We start from the raw sequence: 25,428 nt of genomic DNA, 5'->3' as shown, positions 1-25,428 counted from the left end.
GAATACTTGAGTATTAAAAATGCTTTTAATTTTCTTCAATTTCAGCAAGGTTACAAAAAGATTCAGCATTATAAAGGCTCATCATTAAACAAAATTAAATAAATTAAAAAAACACACATGGCTGGGAAATTGAATAGAGGACAATTGTTGTACAAGGGTTCCGTGGTTATCTTTTTGTACGTGCTTTTAGCGCAATTGTGGCAGAAGTTTGTTGCTTCCATCTCACTAGAGGCGCCTTGCAGAGGTCCCAAGGTGACTCTTCCTCTGATAGACAGCATAATGCATACAGTTAGTGTTGTTGTAATCCCACGGAGGTTGTCTTAGTTTGCTCTCTGCCTTGTTTTCCTCACCATCCATCGCTACTTTTGTTATTGTTGGATGAGTTCATACCTCCTGAGGTATTTCACCGGTTTCTTGCAGTGTGTGTGAAGAGAAACGTGTCAGTGTTTGTTATCCAGCTCCGTCATACATTGGGTCCACCAGTCTCCTTTCACTCCAAGGCGTACCGATTTGTGTTCATCAAAGACGACTGGATTTACAGTTGAAGTTTTGATTTGGGTCAGAGGTTTGCAAATCTGTGAGACATTGTCTCAAGTTGAGCAATGCTGTTAATGTATGTGTTTGTTTCAGATATGGTGCTTCTGGCCTGCATAAACGTGTGTTACTGCTCTTACGTGCCACTGTGCACTCTAATGTCCATATACTGCATCTGTTTATGTCTTTCACCTCTGTGTCCTTGGCTGCTGTGAGCTCAATCTGCAGTCTGAAACGAACATGAACTTGTGATTGCAGCTTGCAGTCCAGTCTGTTTGGTTTTCAGTTGAATAACAATTGAAACTTGTAGGAACATTTGTTTGTGAAAAAAAAAAGTTTTCTATTCGGCTGTGCATAGCTTGTGTAATGTATATATGCATGCATACATACATTTCTCCAAATGCATGTATTTATAGGAATGAATTGACCTTTAGCTAAAGGAGCTTATAATGCATGCAAACACCGGAAGGGAAGGCACTTTATTGCGCGATGTAGCTTTACATCATCCTTAACAGCCCTTTGGTTGGACTTTAAAATGCAACTCACTTTAAAATGCAACTGACCATTTTATTGCAAATTGGTGAGTTGGGCTCATTTGTTAAATAAATAGAAACAATGTGTTCACGAATAGATTGATTTAAAATGAAAGCCATTGAAACTAAAGACACTGTTATTGTGTTTGTATACACACACCATGTAGAACATATTTGATATCTTGAGCATGTTTTACCATTGTCATAACACAATGGAGGGTAAAATACAAAATCCACTTTGATCCCATTTGTTGCTGTGCTCGAGTACATTTCGGACTCAAGGCTCGTGTCTCTGAGTATACTGTACATCTTTTTGTTGGGTGTAATGTGAGTTGGAATAATTAAGCTGAAGATGATAATGGACTGCGACAGTGAAAGGCCTCCATAATGACGGATGAGAACTTAGGGCATTGTCGGTAAGAGCACAGACGTGGAGATACAGCTGCTTCACATTTACAGCACACACCCAGACATGTGATCACAAATTCTTTAGATAAACATTAATATCAAGTCTTTTTTTTTTTATCTCCCTCACAGACACACTGGACAAAAAACAATTTCTGTCTACAAAGAGTACATTTCTTTCTGACTCTCTTTCACAAACATCCGATACAAGCAGTTACTCCAAGATGGACACTTATACACTCCCCCGCTCGTTATATTGATCCATGCTTACACAAGTATTAGCACTCACTTAGAATGAGATGCATGTCTTCAGAAGCACGGTGCAGAAACACACGCACACACACACACAGTTTCTCATGTTGCTTGGTGAAACAGGACACACGCTAGCTAACACGCAAACCTCTCAGGATGGAAATACATGCGTCTGCTTTGGGCTGGCAGATTCCTCCATATCGAAGCAGAGCCACTGAAGTATTCATCCAGCGTGTGTGATTTAACGAGGTCCACTCCGTCTCGTCATAAATCATATTAATAATCTTGAGTTTCCCATTGATTTTCATTTTTTTAAGCCATCCCACTGCATTATTTGATATCTCAAGCCTTTATTTCAGATTTAATGAACTCCAGACACACACACACACACACACACACACACACACACACACAAAGAAAACTCATGAAACTACTTTTCCTTTTAGAATTCTTTATTCATCTGTGTAGAAAAAAAAGACGATAAATGGAATAGCGTTTTGCACCCATTTTTATGTTTATACATAAGAGTGTTTTTTTATTTTTTATTATCTTGTCTGAGGGTGACATTTTTAATGGAAAAAGGATTTCTGCACAGAATGAAAGGAAGCTTCAGTGCTCTTAAAAAAAAGAAAGAAAAACGCTGCAAAAAATAAAACCCTAAAAAACCCACACGGAGCTCGTCCAATATTACTGGTACGGAAAGTAATATATATATATATATCTCACTTATCCCCATCCTTCCCTGTACGCACTCTTTAGTTCTCTCTACGCTCTCCTCGTCCTCTTTTGATCTCTGGCTGTTTGTTATCGTTTTCCTTTTGAAGTTCCTCCTCCCTTCAAGTACATTAGTGGGGTCAGTGAGAGGCAGTCAGAAAGCAGGTGCCGCTTCCTGCTTCATGCAGTGTGTGTTTGTTTGCTTGTTAAACTGCACAGTGTAGCGGTCAGGCTGTGATCCCTGTGTCCGTGCTGTAGTACGGCCTAAAACTGGACGACCTAGTAAGTTTTAGACTTTTTTATTATTTATATTTTTAAGATTTTTAATAACAACTGGAATGTGTATTTGTTTACCTTTGCCCAATAAACATGAAGTTGAGAAAAAAAACATGGAAAACCTGACTAAACTTATTTATTTACTTTTATTTCAACTTAAAATACGAAACATTTAAATGTCTTGTCTCTATCACAACAATTCACTGGCCGGGGTAATGTCATACAATTTTGTGTTTCATCCGATTTTTAGTCAACTGTCACATACGACTATGAAATACTCACAATTGGGAATCTGAAACTGAAGGAAATATTTAGCATTTTTCCTTAAAAAATTACTTATCAAAATAGTTGTAGATTGATTTTCTTACGATTGGTAGATAGACTAATCGTTTTGTCTCAGGTCTCACTTTAATATCTCATTCTAATAATCATTCTATGAGTGCTAGTAATTCCAACTCCCACCAAAACATTATTAGCTGCTAAAATTTCTTTTCAATTAAGAAGATTTAACCAGGCTCTAGATGATAAAGAGTTACTATTATAAGATCTATGATTAGGTTTCTCTCACTTCATTTGGAAAGGTAATTTAATAATGAGACTAGACCACAATAGAACTCGAGTGAATGGGTACATACTTTTTCTTAATTCTGAGGGAGATGTTTTTAATAGCCATTCTTCTCAAGCTACTCATTTATCTTACGGTCTTGGCAATCATTTGATTGTCTTGGCATGCCTCTCTTCTCCATGTTGTCCTACACACATTGGCATGTAAACAGGTCCATTTTATGATGAAGATACATGACTCATAAGGTTGAGTCTTTCACTTGCAATGATCACAGGCAACTGGAAACATCAGTTCTTGTAGGAAACGTGCAGTCTGGTATTTCTTGAGTGCAGTCGTGGATACACTGGTGGTAAAACTTGAGCCATTCTTTGGATGATGATGTCACATTATTACAGTTGTCACCTCGCTTCTTCACCCTGCCTGCACCCTTCTCAATCCCCATCTTATTTTACTTTTGTCGGCTTTTTTAACCTCCTGCCGCTGCATTTGTCACACGCCCTTTTTTCACTTAACTTCCTTTTTTCCTTCATTTTCTGTCCTCGCTCTCTGCCTTCAGCCATCACACCTCTCTCAGTGCCTCCATCTTCCAAACAGCACCTCTTTCCCCTTGTCTTATTTTCTGTTCTAACCACCCATCTATCCATCACTCCCCCCCACACTCTCACTCTCTCTCTCTCCCACTCATTAGTCTCCCCATGCTGTGGTTTGTGTATCCTGTCTCTGTCAGAACTCTTATCACAGCTGTCAGCTCCCTTGGCGAGAACAAAGTCGTCTTTTGCTCACGGCACCACAAAAGACACAAGAGAAATAAAAGGAAAGAGCCTACGCCAAAAAAAGAGGCTGAAAGGAGGAAAAATTAAAAAAGGAGGGAATAAACCCGTGGAGGAGAGGGGGCTAGGAACAAATCTTTTCATGTCAACCATGATGCATTGTCATCTGTGGGTTATAACAACCATTGATTTCTCCCTCTGTCATCCCTTTTATCTATACAGCACAGAGCTTACAGTTGGTAGGAAGATATGAGAGCTATCTCTATACACATCAAGTGCCTTTTCCTCATAAATATATCTCCTTCTAAATAAGCGACGCCTAGTATATCCACCTCAAATAAGTTACTGTGTATTACTATGAGCTGAGAAGAACAGTAGGTTTGAAAGACACTGAGATATCCAAAAGAGAAAACGTAACCATTTATAACTAAGTAGGGCTGAAAAAAGTATCCACTGTATAATGTAGTATACAGTAGTAGAGTATAGTAGGACTGTTACTTCTGTAACTCAATAGCAATGTCTAATCAACACAGCTGAAATCAGTTTATTCTACATAGCAAACCAATCAGAATTGAACCAGCAGAGGCACAGAGGGTACTTTGGAAACCAAGGACAATATGGCCACTAGCCATGGGGTCGTCATCATAGAAATGGTGCCCGGCATTTGTGGCTCAGATAGTGGATCCCTGTATTATCACGTGTAGGCATAATCTATGTCGGGGATGCCACCCTCTCTGTAGCCACGGTTGGTACCATAAGTGGCATGATGGTGGCTGGTTTGGCTGAGGATGGTGCCATTGAGGCTGCCGGCTCCGTGGCTGCTCCGGTAGGTCCCGTTAGCTTGGGAGGAAGAGGAAGAAGAGGGGAAAATGGTGTGGATGTAGGTGACATCCTCCAGCTTAGGCTGCAGGGGCTGATGGGCCATAGCTGTCATCTGAAACCCTGCAGGAGGGGCCCTGATCTCTAAGATGGAAGTGTCTTTCTTGGTGCCTGACTCTACATAGTCATCATAATGTTTCCCGCCCCGGCCCCTGCTGTACGAGCCTGAGTCCCCGGACACGTAACTTGTTCTCTGTCCATACCAGCAGAAGATGCCAAAGATTAACAGCAGGCTTACTAATGCAGTGGCACCCCCAATGATCCCAGCCAATGGCAGGGCTGTTAGTTCTGAGTCCTGTCCCTCTTTATCTGAACCCTCCCCTCCTGTGTTGACCAGTGCCTCTCCAGTTTCTATCTGAGCGCAGGACGGGGCCGAGTCTTTACTGTCCGTGTCCATGCTGCCAACTCGAGATAAACCCATGCTGGAACCCCCAAAGGAGGATTCCTGTCGTAGTGGCAGCAGACATATGAGGTAATGGGAGCGTGGGGTAAGCTGGGTAAGGAGGTACTGCCTCCTCTCTCCAGGTACCAGAGTCTCTGTTATGGAGCCAAGAGCTGCACTGCTACCCAACCTCAGCCACGACAAGCGGAAGGAGGGTGCCGGCATTGGACACAGCCAGCTCACCAGTACACTGTCCGAAGAGAGAGGTTTTACAGTCAGCTCCAGGGCCTCTCCAGATACCTGTCCCCCTTCACCAGGAGGCAGGGGCATAACAAGGCCCGGTCGTTTGGCTCGCAGGGTGAAGAGGGAACCTTGTGTGGGGACCAGCAGGGAGCTGGTGGTGGTGCTATCATGGGGGTCTGAAGCCACTGCTTGGCCCCCTCCAACACCATCTTCACCACCTCCATCTTTTTCTGCTGGGTTCATCCCCATTCCAGTGCTAGGACCAGCAGCAGGGCCTTCGCACTGCTCCATCATGGAGGTTAGTTCTCTGAGGGCCTGCCCCCTTACAGGCTCAGGCCCCTGACAGGTCAGACCCCTGACTGTCACTGCTGCTCCCCGGCTGTGCAGCCATGCGTGGAGCCAGCGAAGGTTGCAGCCACAGTACCAGGGGTTTCCTCGCAGCAGTAGCAGCTCCAGGCTTTCTGTATCCTTCAGAAGTCCTCGAGGGAGAGTGGTCAGATTGTTTCCTGACAGGTCCAGCCTCTGTAGCCGCCGCATCCCGTCCAGCGCCCCCCGTGGTATGTGAGTCATTCCATTGTCTTGCAAATGGAGTCGCACAAGGTGAGCCGATGGTAGGTAGACTGGCGGAGACTGTAGCGCATTCCTAACCAGTGACAGCTCAGTCAGGTTGGAGAGACGGGAGAAGGTGTCATCTGCAATGCGTGTGTTGGCCAGCAGGTTCCCATCCAGGACCAAGCGTCGCAGGGAGGAGAGCCCACGGAAGGCATGTGTGGGGATGGTGCTGATTCTATTGTCGTCCAGTCGTAACTCTTCCAAGGATGCCGGCAAGCCTGCAGGGATGCTTGATAGGTGGTTCCGAGACAGAAACAGTAGTCGAAGCCGTGGAGTCCCGGAAAAAGCTCGCTCCTGGATGCTAACTGTGGATATGGAGTTATCATCCAGGTGCAATCGTTCTAGTAATGGGAGCTTGGCCAGAGCTGATCTCGGTAACGTTCGTATATTATTATCCTGCAAATGGAGCTCCCGTAACGAAGGCGGGAGGTGTATAGGGAATTCATCCAACTGGTTGGCATACAGGTAAATCACTCGTATGGAAGTGCTGCGTTCCAGTGTGGGAGGTAGGCCAGCGTTACTCAGCCGGTTGCTCTGCAAGTAGAGGATGGCAGCCATTAATGGTAGTGGAGGAATTATACTGAGGCCACGGTCGTTGCAGTAGACAAAACCCTCATCACAGCGGCACACTATGGGACAAACAATGCCCTCATCTCCCTCGCCTGTCTCCATGGCAATTGCCGCTGCTGCCAGTTCCAGCACCTCAGCCAATAAGGTGAGGCACAGGAGGAGCAGAAAGAGCCAATCGCGGAGCTCAGCAATACTCTCAGCTGCCATGTTGGTGCTCACCTCCTGATTGAAAGAGAGAAAATGGGAAACTGGATTAAAACAACTACAAAGGCTTTTACTCATTGATTCTAAACCAAAGTCACTTTTACAGTCACAAGAGAAATTAGAAAGAGTGGTTGGCAAAATGACACGTTTTCGATGAAAATAGTGCAGGACAAACCCAAAATAATTTCTTAACTAATTTCTCTCTAGCTGCTGTTATAAGTTACATTTTTATCTAAAGTGAAGAAGATTTGGGGATTGAATAGGCATACATACTTAATAGGGCCTGTCCAGTATTATATGGGTCAGAGCGACCAAGCAGAAGACAAACGGATATTTAGAGGCAGAAAGTGCGATGAAGGGTGGAGTGAGCAGGCGAGGAAGATTACAAGAATTGGTAAAAGGATGACAAAGATGGAGAAAATTGGACAGTGACAGTTGTAGGGAGGATATATATTTTTCCGTGGAGATTAACTGAAATGGAGTGAGTGACATAAAACTAAAATGGAGAAGTCGAGGAGAAGAAAATCAGATTAATTGCCCACAGTGTTGTTGATTTCTTTGAAGACACCAGAAGTGGTAAACTTGTTACTGCACTATATCTGACCTTCAAATGAAATTATAAAGAGAATACATATAAATGAAGAACTAGACAAGAATAATTTCACAGGTTCCTGGCTGTATAGTCAGAAACGCAATGTTTGACCTTATGACCACAAACACACGCAAAGAAATGCACACACAAATAAGTAAACATACTGAACACAAAGTATTCATATACAGAACAGAGTCTCAGTACAAGCTGACATGTATAATGCATGTTTTCTCGTGGTTGTTATTGTTCGTGAAATTTCTATAAATTATTCAGACAAGTGGTCTTGAAATCCCCAGAAATGTTTTAGCAAGACATTTTACAGAGAAGCATTTTTCTACAACATTAATACGTTCCTCTGTCTATGTTTTATGACTTGTCTCCTAGCAAATTCCTGACACCGACATCAATAACATGAATTTAAAATTCAGATCAAATGATCTCTGTGCACTCACATCCACAGCACACTATATATAGAATATGAATAATATACAGTAACGAAAGTTGAGGAAATTACATAGTGGCGTACTCTTGTTTGAATCCTTTCTTTTGTGTGGCCTCGGGCTAGAAAATGTGCCCTGATGTGAAATGCCTGACATGATTTGACAGCACATTTGATAAACAAATCCTCTAAAGGCAAGTCTTCTGTACACGCATGCATGTGTATGTGTGTTTTTTTCGTATGTGAACTCAGTGATAGATGCAAAATGGCCCCTTGGCTGCAGTCAAAATCCATGCAAAGCAAACAAGAGATGGCAACAATAGAAGAGATGGTGGGAGGGGGAGGGGGTAGAAAGGGAGGCGAGGAGACAGATGGAGAGTTGGACAGACAGTCAGTGGAGGAGAGAGGAAATTATTTTTTGGCAGTGAAGACTCAAGTCTGAGTTTGCTGCAAAAAGAACAGTGTTGTTTTTGCTTGTGTGAAAGGTGTAACAAATAGTTGCATTTGTGTTAATGCTTGTTTGTGCCTCTGAAAGTGTGTGTGTGTGTGTGTGTGTGTGAGAGAAAGAGATCTACATCAACAACAAGCAGCTCCTGTCTCAGCTCGACACAGGCAGTATTTGATATTTACGGATAAAAAAGACTGTGGAGTTCGGCATGGACCGAGACATTATTTTTCTCTTACTTAATGGTATTTTTATCTTAAATCGGACTATTTCCAAGCGTCCCTGGCATTTGAGAGACAGAGAACGTAAGGGAGAGAAACATATGCACACAAGAGGAAGTGTCAAGGAAGGAGCTGAGACCATATTGGGAATGCTTTATGAATATCAACTAGCATATGCTCTGGTGCTACACTATCCCCGCTTCCCTTTCATAAATACCACTTGGCACAAACCTGTATGAGTGTTTCTCCTTTCATGCCAACGTTTCCTCCTAATGATCCTTAGATTTTCTGTCTTCTCTCCCACCCTGCCTCGTTCTCTCACTCTCCAACTGTCGCTGTCCCTTATGGCGCTCTCCCCTTCGCTGCATCTTTATCTTTCAAACCATCTACCTCTCCCACCCTCCCACCACCACCTGCTCCCCTTCATAATCTTTCATTATATCCATTCTCAGGTTTGTTTACAGAAGTGTGCAGTCACCCTCCTCTCCTCGCCCTTCCTCTTCTCTTCTCCTCTCCTCTCCTCTCCTCTCCTATCTCTTTTTCTCTTACTAATCCTCTTTTATCATTTCCTCCTCCTCTCCAGTTGTCTGTTGATTCCTGCACACTGAGATTGGATCAATCAGCTCTGGTTCAGTCCTCCTGCCCAGACCTCCTCTCTCCCTCTCCCTCATGGCGACTTAGTTTCTCTTTTTCATTTAGATGCAGCAGAGACCCCACTTCTTATTTTTCCCCACCTTCTCTTTCTCACTCCCTTTTGTCCTCAGCTTTCTCGCCTCCGCCTCCGCATTCGCATTCGCATTCGCCTTCCTCTCCCTTTGCGGCCCCCCCATCCCTCCACCCCTATCGTTTCAATCATCTTCTGAAATAAAAGCCTTTGTGTGAGCACAGTGTGCTTTTTTCCCAATCATGTGGCTGAAAGCAAGATGTATATGTGGTGTTCTTCATGGCGGTGAATGCAGGAAATAGGTGTCTGTGTTTGCGTGTGAGGTCTGATCGACCCAGGGTGTGATTGCAGAGGGCCTGCTAACCTGCTCAGTCTCTGTGCCTTTCACGTCCGCCGCAGCTTTGTTTTTTTGAGAGGAGTATTAAATATGTCTGTACGTGTGATTGAGGTTGTAGCTGCGGATCTCTCTGTGTTAGTGCAGTTTCCTAGTCTTCTTTGATGTGTTCACAAGTGTAGCCTTGCTCCTCGGGGCCGTTGAATCTTCCTCAGCTTGGGTGAATGATGATAGGGATGATGATAGCCTGTACTCCAGGGCTGCGCAAGTAGCAACACCAGCATGGCTCAAAGCCGCCTCGGCACCCACATTTGTGTGTTGTGTGTGTGTCCTACTGCCAAGCTCTCTCTCTCGCTCTCTCTCGCTCTCTCTCGCTCTCTCTCTGGGGTAAGGGGCTTTTAGGCCTGCCAACTCAAGTCATCTTCAACGAATGTCCAGGGGCCTAATTCTGAACCCACCGCTCCACACCCAAATGCTACAGTTGGGCAGACAGTCAGAAGATGGTTGAGGGCTCAAGGGTCCTTCTTCGAAGTCAAAAGCAATCCTGGATACTTGTGCAAAAATAGTTCAGTGCCGTGTTACACTTGCTTTGAATAACCAGGTAGTGGTTTTAATTAATGAGCAGCAGTGGGATTTTCACAACTCAGGAAAATCCAGCAAAAAGTCCTTACGATTATTAGTTGTATTATAACAATTATTACAACATCAATTTCACACTTCAGTGATGGTAATGAGTATGTGTGAGGCTGTGATGGACAGTTTGGACCGGTGCAGGCTGTAAGAGTTGGGTTCAGAGGCTTCTTTCTCCTTCCCTCTCAGTTTCTGCCTCACTCTCCTCTGTTAAATGTTTAATTGCTTCCTTTTGAGTTCACACAGATGATCCTCAGAAGATGTATGTAGTTGGCTCTGAGCGGCGCTGGGATGGCCGATCACGTGGCTTAGTGTGAAAAGTTCCCCCACAGGTTAGCAGAAATGGGCCGCTGTCAAGTATCCTCAAGGAAGTCTTCACTGCTGTTTGCTTCAGGAGGACAGCTGGCTGAGTGTCAGGGAGCACCACCCTGAGAGGAGACAGCAGACAAGTACAGTTTAAAAAAAAAAAAAAATTTATCAGAGGAACAAGGTATTTGAGGAATCTTGAAAAGTCCTTCTCTACCACACACAAAGGGCCATTTGTAACACATACAAAATGAACCTAACGTGCAGAACCAAACCATGTCTATTTTGAGCCCTTTAACTAGCTTTAATTATTTAGTGAGCCCGATTTATAAGAGTTCAACGGCAAGAATATTACATAATATTGCTTGAATAGGTCTGTAATCCTCTCAAATATGTCATGCAACTTGTATACTTCAACTGGAAAACATATTTAAATACCTACACAGTAGTTTTTATGTTTTTTAAGTTGTTATTGCTAAAATAAATAAGAATAAAGGTGCTTTTATGAGACTGCATAAATTAAATGCTTTTCTGTGTTTTTTAAAAAAAATACCAGCTGTCTTTAAGTGACGCCAAGATGTACTTTTAGATTTCAACGTTGGCACAGTATGGAATACTAAAAGGTACAGGCAAAATAATTATCCCCATCAGAACGATTATACCTTTTAAAATTAAGTACCTCGTGAAGATACTTTCTGAAGGTCAGCGCTCCATATGCACAACACTAAGCTCCCAATGGACACAAACCTCGCGCTAAGGTAACTCCATGTTTTATATCTGTTTTTATTCTTCAAACAAAGCTTTTGAGCTTTCATTAACCACCACGCGTTAAGTGCCTGTATCTTGGGTGCAGAATCAAACCCCCCAGTGAAAACTGTCTTTAGAAATATAAGGTTTTCATCAGGCATACTGAGTGTACTGAGACAAATTCATCAAGGCCATTAACTGCTCCGCTGCTCACATTCGCCTGTTCACTTCCTCCCAGAGTAAGTAGACTACATAGCCAACTGGGAAATTATCATGCCGTTTGCTTAAACACAAATAGAGACAAATAAAGATGCCCTCATTTTCATTTTCAAAGGACACATGCTGCAGCTGAGAAGAAGTTGGTCAACAGCCTCATGTCTGTGCCTGGAGGAATCCTTGAAGGGTGTTTAAAATCATCAACAAATTGTGCATCACATATCCTAAACTTGGAGTGATTATGTGTGTTTCTAGGTCTGGTGTTTTTAACTGGTTCCCCAAATGGAAAGGAATGTGTTTAATTGGGTGTACAGTTTAGTAGGGTAGCTGGTGTGGGACGTTCACTGTGTGGTGAGATAAATTGTTAATAAAATGGCTCCAGACTGATATCCAGTTTGTGGCATAGTAAACTGATTTATATGTGCAGAGTGCAGCTAACATGCGTAATGAAAAAAGCACAAGGTGGGAGAGAATGCTAAATAGACATTGTTTGCAAAATGCATCGACTTTGTGATTGGCATTTAAGGAGAAATTAGATAATGGTCTGTTCAAGGTCAGTCTCGATGTATACAGAGCTTTATGATTTTAAGAACATTATAAATTGCTAGACCCTTTTTATTCAGTTCCTTTGTGCATGGATTGATGTCTAATACTTCAAAATCCTTTCATGTTGGTATTTTGGAGGGCAAGGCTTTTAAGTGGCTTTGAAGTCAAATCATAATTCAAGTGAAGACTTTTAATTGGATGTCATCAGTCATGTATTAAAAGCAGATGTCACCTTTAATGACAGTAACTGTCGTTTTAAAACAAGTCCCCTTAATTGGTTGCAATGTCTGGTCCAGAACTACCCTGACACTCGGCACTAATCTTTGCCTACCGCAGGCAAAATGTCTGCCTGCATTGGACAAGATGTGAATATTGAACATCAGCAGCATTTCAACAGCTTCCTGCCATTGGCCATTAGACATCAATATGTGAAGCTCTCTGTCTGTATAATGTCGAGGCTGTCCTTAAAACTTTTTGTGATGGATTTTCAGAGGCCTAGCTATAGGGGAGAAAAGGAGACAAAGGAAATAGAGAGCATTCGGGAGCACGTATTAGAGCAAGGAGTTAGGAGAGAAAAGCTAGACTTGAGTCATTTAGGAGAGGTGAGTGTCTGAAAAGATGTCTGTTGGAGCTTGAGGAAGAGAAAGGTACATAAAGTTAACGACTTCTGTTTGTAATAACCGTGTTTCAGCACATTGTTGAAGCAAAGGCACAACTTTTCAAAGGAAATATCTCCCTTATTAATTGAATGACATTGTAGCTCCAAATGTAAATATAGTGGTTAACCTCCAAGAAAGAGATTACAAAAGCGATGAATGGCGATTTGCCGTTTTTAAATGCACACTCATTAGAATCTATAAAACCTGACATAGTCAAGTGTCCTAGCAGCACCCACATTTTTTTTCGCTGTGTATTTATAATGAAAACGAACCATGAGAATACAGTAGAGCTGAAGCGTTTGGTCAATAAATAGATAAGTAGTTTGACAGAAAAGTTTGCAAACAACTTCAATTATTACCTCCGTCGAGGAGGGTAAGTATTTGGTTTTTTGTTCATTTGTCAGCAGCATTACAGAAAAACTACTCAGGAAATTTTGTAGAAAGTTGTAGGATAGGCCAAAGAACAACTCGTGCAATTTAGGAGTGGATCTGAATCACGGGTGAGATACACGCATTATTTTTCACTTATGGAAAATGCCTTGGCAGACGTGTTTGCTCCCCGAGTGCTCTTATAGTTATTCATTGATTTAATGATTTAAACCCAAATGCCAACAATGTAATGGTTACAGCTTCTAATATGTATTGCTTTTCTGCTATAATAGCAAATTGAAAATATTTGTCTTTTGCAAGCAATTTACATTTAAACTTTGTAACTGTGGGGAGCATTTTTTATTTTCTTTAGCCTCCACCAAGAAGGTTGTGTTTTCGGTCCGGCTTATTTGCTTGTCAGAAGGATTACAGAAGGTATTGGCCCAATTTTCATTTTGGAGCAGATCCAAATAACTGGGTGGATACACAAATTATTTTTCATTTTCGTTAACATTGCAAGATAGGACATGGCCTTGGCTGAGGCCTGTGCTCTCCGAGTGCCATTTTAATCGTTAATTCTATGAATCAATAAGATAATGGAAATAATAATAATGTGCCACCCTAGCTGGACTATATGGCATCTTTTCTAAAGAAAAGAAAATGTTGATGTCCACTTTATTTCTTGTATTTTTCCAGATTTGGTTGGTGTTGGCCAACAGGTGTTCAGGCCACAGTCCATTTCTTTTATTAATGTACTGTGTCCTTACAGAGTGAAACCACAGTCAAATGAGTAACTGTTCTCTGGTGATAGAAGAACATTAAGAAAAATAGACATGAGAAACGCTAGCAAATAACCTACAGTGATGTAAAACAGTCAGGGTTTGCAGAAAATGGTAATTACTTGAATCATACTACAGTTGCTCAGTAATAAGTGCAATATATCTCCTCATTTTCTTTTTTTTTTTCTTTTCTCATCAAAACAATTCCTGCTTATTATTTCTTCTTATTACTTCCTACTTTGTCGTTATTCTCACACATTTCACGCTATTTCGGAGCAGTATCAAAAATAAAGAGGGCAGTTGAGCAGGTGACCCATTTAGTGTTGAGGTTATAAACATTCCTGACTGACTCCTCCCTGTGCGTCTTCTCTGTTGTACTTTGTTTTTTTCTTCTTCTACAGAACGGAGAGCACAGAGAACCTCGTGGGGACAGAAATCACTGCTCTTGTGAGCCAGTCAATGGCAACTTTGTAGCCTACAAGCACGCTGTAATATGTGACTTTCACTGCGGCTTCTTCGCAGTCCAAATGCTCTCGCCATTTTGTTTTCCTCTTTGCTTTGTACTACAATGATCAGATATTAGCATCTTTTTTCATTGCTTTGTTGGACAGTAGAGAAGGCTAGTATTACCAGCTGAATAAACTGAGAGCACATAGAGAAATATACAAGAGTAAACGTATAAAGACAATACATTTGCATCCAAGCTCAGGGCTGCTGAAGGCTCCAGTATAACTCGCTCCCACATGTGTCAGACACTTTTTATGCAACACATCTGTTACAGAAAAGTGAACAGATGTGCATGTTCTTACAGATTTGGAGGTAGCATATGAACAGAAGTTACTGTATGTGCGTTGTTAGAGGTCACCTTGCATAATCTCTATACGGAGGTGAGATGTAAAGAGGAGAGTGGAACTACAGGTGTCGTCAACATGAATAGGTCTTTCTTTGACATGGGCTACACAAGGAAATGGTTGGAATGAGACTAAGGACTATGATACCTCTGGTTACAGAAAAATTAAAACAATAAAAATGGTGTAATTGGGTGTTTTTTAAACTTTTTGATAAATAATTACCAGGAAAAAAAAGAAAATGTAAATACTACTCCAGACAGCCTTCAAGCTGCATTTTCACAAATTTGAAACATTGTAGTGGGTGGCAGCAGGAAATTGACAATATCAAATCTCATCATTTTCATCCACCCTTTGCTCAAGCTGAATAATTTGGAAAATGGAAAGAAAAGTGACAGATACTTGGCAGAGTTCTTGCTCTGTGCACTGTAGAGAGCAAGGAGATAGGAAGTGAGGGAGTAGGAGATAGGGATTAATAGTTGTGGGGCTGGGGACCAAAGTCTGAGTACTTTGTAATCATGTGGCTGCCTAACCCCAATGTTAGCGGGGTTGATGAGCATGCGTCCCTGCTGACACACTCCCTCTACATCCAATCTGCTGAATATTAATATGGAGGAGAGAATTCCTATGATCCCCATTGTCAGAAGGCCCTTTTGTTCTCTGCTGGCCTCTCGCCGTGTGTTTAGTGTTAATGCGTTAGTTTGTGTCTACATTGTGTGCTTGTGCATATTCTGCCCATATCTTCATCACGTGTGTGTGTGTGTCGGCAGCAGCAGAGCAGTAGTTAAAGCGGCAGTGAGGGAGATGAGGGGTGTGTTCACGGGCCACCATGGAACCATAAAGACAACTGGCCTGAGAACACTTGGACCAGCCATCAGGGCCCAACATTGGCAATTATTTCACCTAGAGGCACACTATCTGTAAAATTAACACTCTCATTAAAACTGTGTGTGTGCGTGTGCATGTGTGTGTGCGTGCACCGGTGTATTCATGCAAATGTGTGTGTGTGTGTGTGTCTGTTTGCGCACACATATGCCCACAAGTCAATTTAGAGGCCCGGCAAATATATGGCAGCACCAATGCTTGTCTTTCAATTAAAACGTAATTTGCTGTTTATGATGTTTGACTTGGGATGTGTACTCATGGATGTGTGTATTTACCCATTTCTTTGTGTGTGTGTGTGTGTGTGTGTGTGTGTGTGTGTGTGTGTGTGTGTGTGTGTGTGTGTGTGTGTGAGAGAGAAACTGTGTTTATGTAGGTGTGTGTATGTATCTGTATGGATTTATGTGTGTGTGTGTGACTGTTTAACTACCCCGCACACGTAACTTCCCCATCTCTGCCTCCCTGTTTCTCATTTACTGAGCAAGCGCCAGAGAGGAGTGTGGGGGAAACGAGAAAACAAGTGATAGGGAAGAAGGAGACGAAGGGAGAAAGAGAGATGGTGAAATAGAGGCGGAGAGGGAAGGAGGAGGATGGAGGTTTACAGGAAAAAATTAAGTGAAGCTGGAGTAAAAGGGAGAGAGGAAGGAGAGGGGGGATGCCAGAGAAGAGTGTGAGATAGAGAGAGGCAGCAAAGAGAAAGAGGCGGGGAGGAGGCAGCAGATTTATGAAGCCATTGGAATGTAATTTGGAGGCAGAAATTACTGTCAGCCTGAGCAAGGTTTAAAGTCAATGAAGCCTGTGTGTGTGTGTGTGTGTGTGTGTGTGTGTGTGTGTGTGTGTGTGTGTGTGTTCCAAGTATCACAGACAAATGGATAGCAAATGTGATGCAGAATAATACCACAGAGGCTCTGCAGTTACTTTTCATACACACTGATCGCCATATGAGTGTGTGTGTGCGTGTATATGTGCATGAATTTTTTTTGTACTACTCCTCCATGCATGACTGACGTGACTACACGGCATCGGAACATAACCCTGCATTCATATTTAACAGCTCATATTTCATCCATGCTCGAAGACGCCGACACACACACGCACATTTGCGCACACACACAGACGCAGGCACTGAATTCTTGTCAGGCTCCGAAGGCCGTGACTCCGGCAGACTTAGTCGAGGGTGTCGGCGTGGATGGAGCGAAAGCTGTGCGGGGGGGGCAGTGCGGGAGATGAAAAAGACGGACAGACAAAGACGGAGACAGAGAGAAAGCGAGAGAGCCAAGGATAGACAGAGAAAAAGGTAGAGGTGGGAAATGAAAAAGAGAGGGAGAGACACGAAGAGGGGCGACAAAGAAGAGGGAGAGGGATGTGACTGGCTTTCTAACACAGCGACACACAGCTTCCATTTAGCATGAGAGGGAGGGGCAGAGAAGGAGAGAGATGAGGAAGAAGACAGACGGGGCTAATCAGCAAAGATCTGAAGGGAAGCACTCGGCAGTAACACCCCCCCGGTGTGTGTTGGCTTTATTTTTTGACGCTAACTTCTAATCGGACTCCTCGTCAATTGGCTCCAGTGGACAAATGAGTAAAAGGACAATGCTGTTTGTTTTTCTATATTTTTTTGGACACATTGTAGAGATAAGAGCTAAACCAACAATGTGTTACTATTTCTAACCTGTCCGTGGCCCCAAGCCCATTTGTTTCTGCAAAGACACGTCTCTGATCCAGATATATAGTTTAATTAAAAAAGAAAAAAGGCTTAGTAATTATCTAAAACAGCTTAATGAGTATTATAGATAGTGAGTTTTTACAGCAGCAGGGTAGGGTTTGTAGCATTGGCTCAAAAAAAAGACTCTGTTCATTGTAATGAAAACGAACTGTCTCAATTCTTTTTTTTAAAATAACTTTCGACAACAATGTAGCTCAAACATGTTTGATGACATCTATCTTTTGTTCAGAAGGATGATACTGAATACACTTTCTAAATCATTTTAGACAGAAGCGCTTGCAAAATGAATGTCATTGAATGTAAAGAAAAACGACACAGAAAAATGACGTTGGTTGACTTTGGTGTTTTCGTGGGATTTCTTGACGAGATACATTTATAATATTGCTAACTGTTTCCCCTAAACTATGGACATTGTTATGATTTCCAAACCATTCCTGCTCGCAGCTTAGTAAATGCCTCCTCTGCAGTATTGGCTAATGGAAGTCCACCAATGGCTGTATGCAAAGCAAAGGTGGTTGTCCCTGATACTCTGATTGGACGAAACGTGGACACTTGCGCCAACTAAATTGGAACCGCTTAGTGCATCATCCAGATTTGGAGCAGAAAATAAAAAATAAAAGTGTGCACAACAAGCCTTACAATAGCCTTCTAGTAAATTGAGCATTAATCCCCTCGACCCACTCGCTCAGAAATGGAACAAATGTATTTAGAGAAATGTAAGTGCACTCCTTTAGCACTGCGGTACAGTAGCTTGTAAGTGGCAGTGATGTACTAATGTTCTTATCACTTTTATCCCATTTTGATCCATTTGATGTGACAAAACGGTATTTTTAGGTTTTACTGTGGTTGTACAATGTAATCCACAGTGAAATGTTGGTTTTGTGCCATTTAAAGCTGAGCACTGAAATCCTTTAAAGTATGGCTGCGGAAAATGTGAGGCATTGTTTTAAAAAAATATTCTGTTGTCGCACATATGGAGAAAAAAAAAAAATGCCACAGTGCTGATGAATGTCAAGACGAACGTGTTCAACACAGTCAAGAACGATTTGGTATCATCAGCTTCATGAGGCAGATCTGTTGCGGGGTGGTTCGTGCATCACCAGCCTCCGTCAGCAGCTGTTCCCTTAAAATGGAAACCTCTCACACACACGTGCAAAAGTTCTCCACCTCTTTTGCTCACTTGAAGCAATGAACACCCTGACAGTCTCTCTTACATGCACACACACTCTCTCACACACACTTTGTTGCTCTTTTGACCCGTGAACTTTCTCTCCTTCTCACTAACACACACACACACACACGCACACACACCAGCTCTCTGTTCTTTGTTCTTCTAGCCAATGATAATGATAGCAACACCATTATGCACTGTGACAACACCACCTCCCACTTACTCTCGATAGCAGTTCACACCATGGTACAGTCTCTGCTTCTGTCTCTCTCCGCTTCCCTCCATCTCTCTCCTCTCACTCAGAATAGTGTTGAGGTCAATTAGCTCTGAATTTGCTTACCCAGTAGGCTGACTACTTCTGGCTGCTGGAAGGTGTTAAGTGGCCTCTGAGATTATTTAGAAGGTTTCTGGCATGTCTTTTTTTACCGGGCCCCTTTAACACCGTCTCCTCCTGTTTGCTATTTTTCTTTTTCCATTTAGATTCAGTGTTTTTCTCTCTTTTTTGGTCTCGTCCTCTATTTGCTGGCCGTTCTTCTAGCGGTCTCTTACTTTCTTCTTTCCTTGGCATCTGTCTGTCTTTGTCATCTCCGATTCTCTCTCTAATAATAATGATATGTTATTAATATATATTTATTATTTTTCACATTAGTTGATGTTAATGTTTATCACAAAATGAATTAGTTAGTATTTCTGTTTAGCTTAAGAATACATTTTAGAACGTATCTGCAAAATTATCAAGAATTGTGCGAGCTGCAAATATATAATCTATTCAACAACAAAAAAAAATTGTACAACAAAATGAAAAATATATTCAACCCTGTCAGTCTAAATACTATGTTAATCAATTAAAATCCCTTATTTTGTACGCTACCAAATGGCACTTGCACTCTATTGGTGTTCTATTGTCACTTCACGTGATGCTTCAGGTGATTTTCATATTATTTACCCTCTGTGTTGGAACTCATTTGAAACTATTTAAATACTGTCAACAGTGTGCATCAACGGTAAGCCTGTTGCTTAATGTGCTGACTTGAAAGCTTTCCCATCTACTTATCTGACTTTTGATACATCAAAATTTGATTCTGTTTTGGGATTAGTTTATTAGTATGCTGTCAAGCAACGCAATTTATTAATTGTATCTCACAGTTTCAAATGTTCTAATCAAATTTGTTTTCAGTGTTAATATAATTTATACCTCTGGTACCTCCGTCTGTGTCCGTGTGTGGTGGTAATGTTCTTGCTTAGTTTTCTTTCTTTCCCTTTACCTCTCCCCTACTTATTCTGAAAGGTAAAGCCAGCACAAAACTCCAACGGTGATAAGATGAGAGCAAGTCACTGAGAGGTAAGCAGTGCAAATGGGAATTTTCAATAGATGGGTCCTGAAACCTATTGTCGGAGGAAGAGAGAAGATGGAAAAAGGACTGAAAAGGAGTGAAAGAGAGAGCGGATAAAGAAGATAGATGGAAGGAGAGGAGCATAGATGGAGGTGGACAGGGAGACAAAGTGAGTTGTAGAGTTTTTGCCCTGGAGGAAGCCAGTTTCCAAAGAGGGAGAGGAGGGCGTAAACAAGACTTTGAGACAGAGCGCTACTGAAGAGACGAGACGAAAAGAGAGCGGAGGAGGAGGAGGAGGAGGAGGAGGAGGAGGAGGAGGTGGGGGTGGGATGGACGGACTAAAGAGTGGGAAGAGGAGGTGAAAAGGGAGGACAGCAGTGAAGAAGAGGTAGTATCAGAAAATAATAAAAAAGAAGAAGGGGTGGACACACACACACACACACACACACACACACAGAGTTCAAGGTGTTTTGCATAAATATGGCGTGAATAATCGAAATGCTGGCGGCTTCATTTTAAACACAGCCACTAATAATTAAAACAGTCAGGTCTCACACTGTGGACAGCACAGAGATTGTTATGCATAAGCGGTAAATAAACTATATCGTCTCTCTGGGGGCTCTCTTGAGGGCTGCGGCCTTGGGTGCTGACAACATATTCACAGTGCTGTGAGCTTGAAGCCTCTTCACCCACTTGCTTCACTTTCAGTGAGAGAAATATGCAGGTTTATTGATGAGTGTTCATATTTTCCGACTGACCAAAACATATACATGTATCTTTAATAGCAAACAGAAACTCAAATTTTAAACGATTCACTGTGTCTCCCAGCATGCTAATCTTGACAGCACTGAAGAGTCTTCTGCAACGGTAATTAGACCATGGGACGCTGGAAAAGCCAGTGGAACCCTCCCAGATGAAAGCTTTTCAGTGGGTTGGCAGCTCCTTAAGGCAGGGTGAGGCAGGTTTCATTGCAGGTTTTACAGACTGACACCCCTGAAACTGTGAGTAAAATCCTCCCACACCATGCTGTAATGATTTCTCTGCTTAGCCATCTGCGATAAAGTAGTAATATTAATAAAAACATTCAGTAGCTGCTATAAAAAGTAGCCTCTATCACATCAGCAGTGTACCATGTGACCTGGCTAATGTCTAAATGAAACATAAACAGCTTTTATATCAGCCTGATACATCGGGCTCACACTGCTCTCTATCAGCACAGGAGGAATACGTTAAATGTATCTGCACAAAAAAAAATACACACCCATCTGCCTGCAATATTATGTGCCAGGAGATGCTATGATATACCCCATCTCTCAGAAAAACACACAGCCGATGCATACACATCGTTTCATGACAGTATGTGGATAAATAATCCCATTAAATAAATAAGATTGAGGGTCTTTTTCCCGATTCAAAGCATTTGCACACTCTCTCTCTCTCTATTTCTTTCTCTCACTCTGTGTCTCGCTCAGAATGAGGTATGCACAGGAAGTATCTTCCGACAAGCAATTTACAGGCCGGACACCCTCACACATACGCACGCACGCACAAAAAAACAGTCCACCAGAAGGCACTCTTAGATAGGTCACAATAACTCTCGCCAGGTTGAACTTGGCACTTATGCCTTTGGAACAAAATCCCTGGAGGCGTGTGTGCGTGTGTGCGTGTGTGCGTGTGTGCGTGTGTGCGTGCGTGTGTGTGTGTGTGTGTGTGATGACAGACGAAACTAGTCATTTAAAATCCAATAAGATGTGAAGTACGTGTGGCTTCCTGGTGGCAAGCTAAGGTGCGGTACTGAAGGTTTGAATCCAGCTGACAGGCTTTGTTACCTCTCACCCACCAATACTTCATCTCTCTCTCTTTCTCTCTCTCCCGCTATTATTTTCCCGTCACTCTCCATTTCATTATTATCTCGCTGAGAAAAAAAAAGCTTCCACAGGAGCTAAACTTTTTGAAAAGACAGACAAACTTCTGTGTGAACGGTGCTGTTTCTGAGTGAGTTTGGCTGTGTTTACTTTTGTTCCTCATTATAAAGAGACAATGAGTACACTCCAGGAAGGCAATAGGGTAATTATCGAAGCTTATTCATGCACAGAGTCAAGCACGGCCCCTGCATACCTGAGAGATCTATTGGAATTCAATACATCAGGTCAAACATATTCCTGCCAGTCGCCCTCACAATCGAGCACCATCTTGACATTCTTTGCAGCGGGTGGAGCACCCTCTGAACATGTCTCGGTAATTGGCTTATGTGCATCGCTCTCTGATCATTTTGGATAGCGTGGCAGTGTTTGCTTATCATTCTTTGTTGCCATGGTAGGTTGTGATAATTGGACATTTGGTTCCACTTACACACCTGTTTTGGTCCAAATTGAGAGGTTTTAGTTCCTCGGCAGGTTGTGGATATAAAGATCAGTTGTGTTATTATACTGATAAGCTGTGGTATTTGGTGTAAATTTGATTTGGGTGTACAAAGTTTTGTTTTTTGTAAAGTGGTCGTAAAATCATTTGAGCATGCATTCGTCAAGAAGCACAGGCAAGAACAAAAAGACAGCTGATCTCAGAAAAGCCCTAAAATATCCAGTCAACATGTATCAACGTGTCAAACAAAGAAGAGCTTTGCAGCATATACCAACAAACATGTAAAGGGTAGAACGTTGACTCTATCCTACATATGAGCATTTAAGCGGACACAGACACATTATATTTGAACACCCACTGTTTGTCAGTAAGAGTCAGGAAAATATTGCCAGCAAAAGCTCAGTCAAAATCTATAATTGAGCTATTTAAAAAACACAAGTTCCAAATGCATGTAATTCTATTTTTTTTTGCTGCAGGCAACACACTTAACTGTGGTGCAACTGATAGAAAATCATAAAATGACGAGAATCTGGAGCTCGTGGCCATTACAAATGTTCTGCATGTTGAGCTAATATGAGAGAGGGCCCGCAAAATGTGTTAGCTATTTCTTTTCTTATTATTCTGGTTCTCATTCAAAAACAGTACTGCATGAATCCTGGAGTCTTATTGTTGAGGGGAACATGAAATATGTTACACTGAAGTAAAAAAGAGACAAATGTAACGCAACATGTTCAGAAATGAGATGATGAATGGCTCTTTATTCCCAAAATACTCAGTAACCCCTGGCCATAGGTGCATAATTTATTCATAAACACTTTCATACATGTCCCTCTCCATTCGCTTTCTCAGCCTTTGATCCAAGAAAGATCAAAAAGAAATCACTCTTTGCATCAAATGAACTCCTCTTCGAGATGATCACATCTTTGGTCTTTGCTTTCCTTTCATCACTGGTTTTATTCTCTCTACAAACTAGTTCGTTCTACATCTATTTGTGACACATTCTCCACAGTAACAGTTTAGCAGAAAATCTCACCTGTCAGTGATACCAACTGATCCATTTCAATTATCTTTCATTAACCCGCAGTACAAAAGCTTAATTACAACAGTTCAGTTGTGATTTTCTTGAGTGTGAGGTACAGGCGCTAACTGTATCTGTTGTCTAGAGGTATCTAGAGGGGGGCATCGCATTCTTTCTAGAGTTCATTTGTGCAAGAGTGAAAAGGTTTTAATGACTCAAGCATAGCTCATTTCTTATTTTCTCGCAGTTGTTTATTGTAACTTGCACTATTTAACCAGTATTTGTGGAGATGCCTGCAGCTGTTTCAAAGCTCTAGGTAAGGACCAGTGCAGGCGCTCTGAAGTCCTGCTGCTCAAACCAAAGCCTCTCTGAACTTGACTTCTACTCTTCTACACACCATCTCTCTGCTGCAACACTCGGACATAAAGCCACAATGCAATACAGCACGGCCTAATGCAAGAGCATGTGTTTGTGTGTTCGGAGCTGTGTCAGAGAGCCTCCTAAATTGTTAAAACCTTCCCTTGTGTAATGCATCTTGTGTCCGTATCTGGAATCTCCTGTGGGCTATATTCATTTCAGGTTTTGTATGATCTTATTTATTATGTATTTTCGATAAAGTCTGAGCCAAAACATGGCATAACCTCAATTATATGAAAGTACAGTTTGTTTCAGAGCCATACTGCCTCCAACAAAAGATTGCATAAGGCATAAACTAAGGCAATAACAAAACCATACATAGAATCAATTTTGAAATGTTGTTGTTGTATTAGTCTTCTCATACTAAACTCTACAGATTGGTTAGCTTTGAAAACAAAACGGCGGAAGGGCAAAGTTGAATTTATTCTTAAAACAAATTATCTATATTCCGTTTTTTATATTTTTGTTTATGGGGTAGAACGCAATTTGTTTACATAATGATATATCAACTTTATTTATAATGATATATCAACTTTATTTATAATGATATATCAACTTCATTGTTCAACAGACTTGTTTCTATTCTTTCTGGGTCATTGAGGATCTGAGCTGACTAAATGACCAAAAGGTTACGATTAAACAATGAGCTAAAGCTCACAGTAAAGCGTAGGGGAGCTGCAGATTTAGGTGATAATTATCTCTAGGTTTGTACGAGTGAACAATCAAATTGTCTTTGATACATTTTTACTATGAACATAATTGTTATAGCCGGTAAAGGGTGGGGAGCTGGGGGGTAATCCCCCAGCAAGATTGCCTAGCAAGCAAGCCCGGCTTTACGTGTGCTGTGTTTGGTTCATCAGCCCCACCTAATACATTTGCATATTGAGATCCGATGACAACATATAAATATAATCGCAAATGCCCTTATAGTAATGTGTCGATAGAGATCACATGTTAATATCAGGTGTAAATGGGGCTTATTCCATTTAGTGAAGCTATTTCCATTTAGTGCAGGTAGGATTGTCTGTTCTTTACATTTCATGTAGTCTTTTTCTTTCTTTTGTTCAGTATATTGCGTACTAGGGAAACGGATAAGATCAAATAAATGAGGAAGGCTGCAATTCATAACACATTATAAGCTCATAGTATTTGCCTCAACCTGCTGACCATTTATATGATCTAGGATTTTCTATCGGTTGTATATAAGTTAGAGCTGCATTTACTCATCTGTTTTTCTAGTAATCAGTTTTCTACAAACATGTTGTATGACGGAAACAGGGAATCTGAAAACTAAGATTAGTCTAAACTGGAATGTAAAGATCAGGATCCGATTTGTGTCGTTGACTGACTTTCTACTGTTAGTTTGACCGTTTACATTTAAATTAGCTATTTTGTTAATGATGAGAAAAAGGGCCGGAGTCCTCAGTAAGTCATCCTGTGCTGTCTCAGTCTGAGCCTCCATAAAGCCGTTCAGGACACGGTTATGAAACCATTGTTTCGAGGGCGGGTAATACTCTAAATCTGGCTACAACGGCAGTGTTTCCCACACACAGGCTTTAATAGGGTGGGTGAAACATCAATGCACAGGTATATTTTGAGACCCATATTTATATATCACGCATTCCCCTCCTACCCGTGTTCATTTGGTTTGAGCACACCTTCACATATACTTGTAAATTCTGTATTCTAGTTCATTATTTGGCTCTTAATCCGGCACGTTTTTATTTTGTATGTATGCCATGAAAATACTATCTTCTGATCCATAAAGCACAAATGGTTTCTTTC

The 25,428-nt window shown here is 41.7% G+C and overlaps 2 protein-coding genes across 3 annotated transcripts in view; one reads left to right on the top strand and one right to left on the bottom strand.

Annotated features, from left to right (window-relative positions):
* macrod1 (mono-ADP ribosylhydrolase 1) overlaps positions 1-25,428 on the top strand; it is a 91,587-nt gene that overhangs the window by 16,088 nt on the left and 50,071 nt on the right. The window lies entirely within an intron of this gene.
* Positions 4,557-25,428, bottom strand: part of flrt1b (fibronectin leucine rich transmembrane protein 1b) — a 23,810-nt gene continuing 2,938 nt past the window's right edge. For both annotated transcript variants that reach the window (XM_034544270.1, XM_034544269.1), the window contains exons 2-3: positions 9,665-10,692; positions 4,557-6,957 (exon numbers count right to left, since the gene is read on the bottom strand). In XM_034544270.1, coding sequence (XP_034400161.1) covers positions 4,744-6,942 — 2,199 coding nt within the window. In that variant the 5' untranslated portion in view covers positions 6,943-6,957; positions 9,665-10,692 and the 3' untranslated portion in view covers positions 4,557-4,743. The remainder of the gene's footprint in view (positions 6,958-9,664; positions 10,693-25,428) is intronic.

The sequence above is a fragment of the Cyclopterus lumpus genome, chromosome 10 (assembly GCF_009769545.1).
Source record: "Cyclopterus lumpus isolate fCycLum1 chromosome 10, fCycLum1.pri, whole genome shotgun sequence".
Lineage (NCBI taxonomy): Eukaryota > Metazoa > Chordata > Actinopteri > Perciformes > Cyclopteridae > Cyclopterus > Cyclopterus lumpus.
The sequence above is the reverse complement of the archived record's forward strand: the minus strand, read 5'-3'. Positions and strand labels throughout refer to the sequence as shown.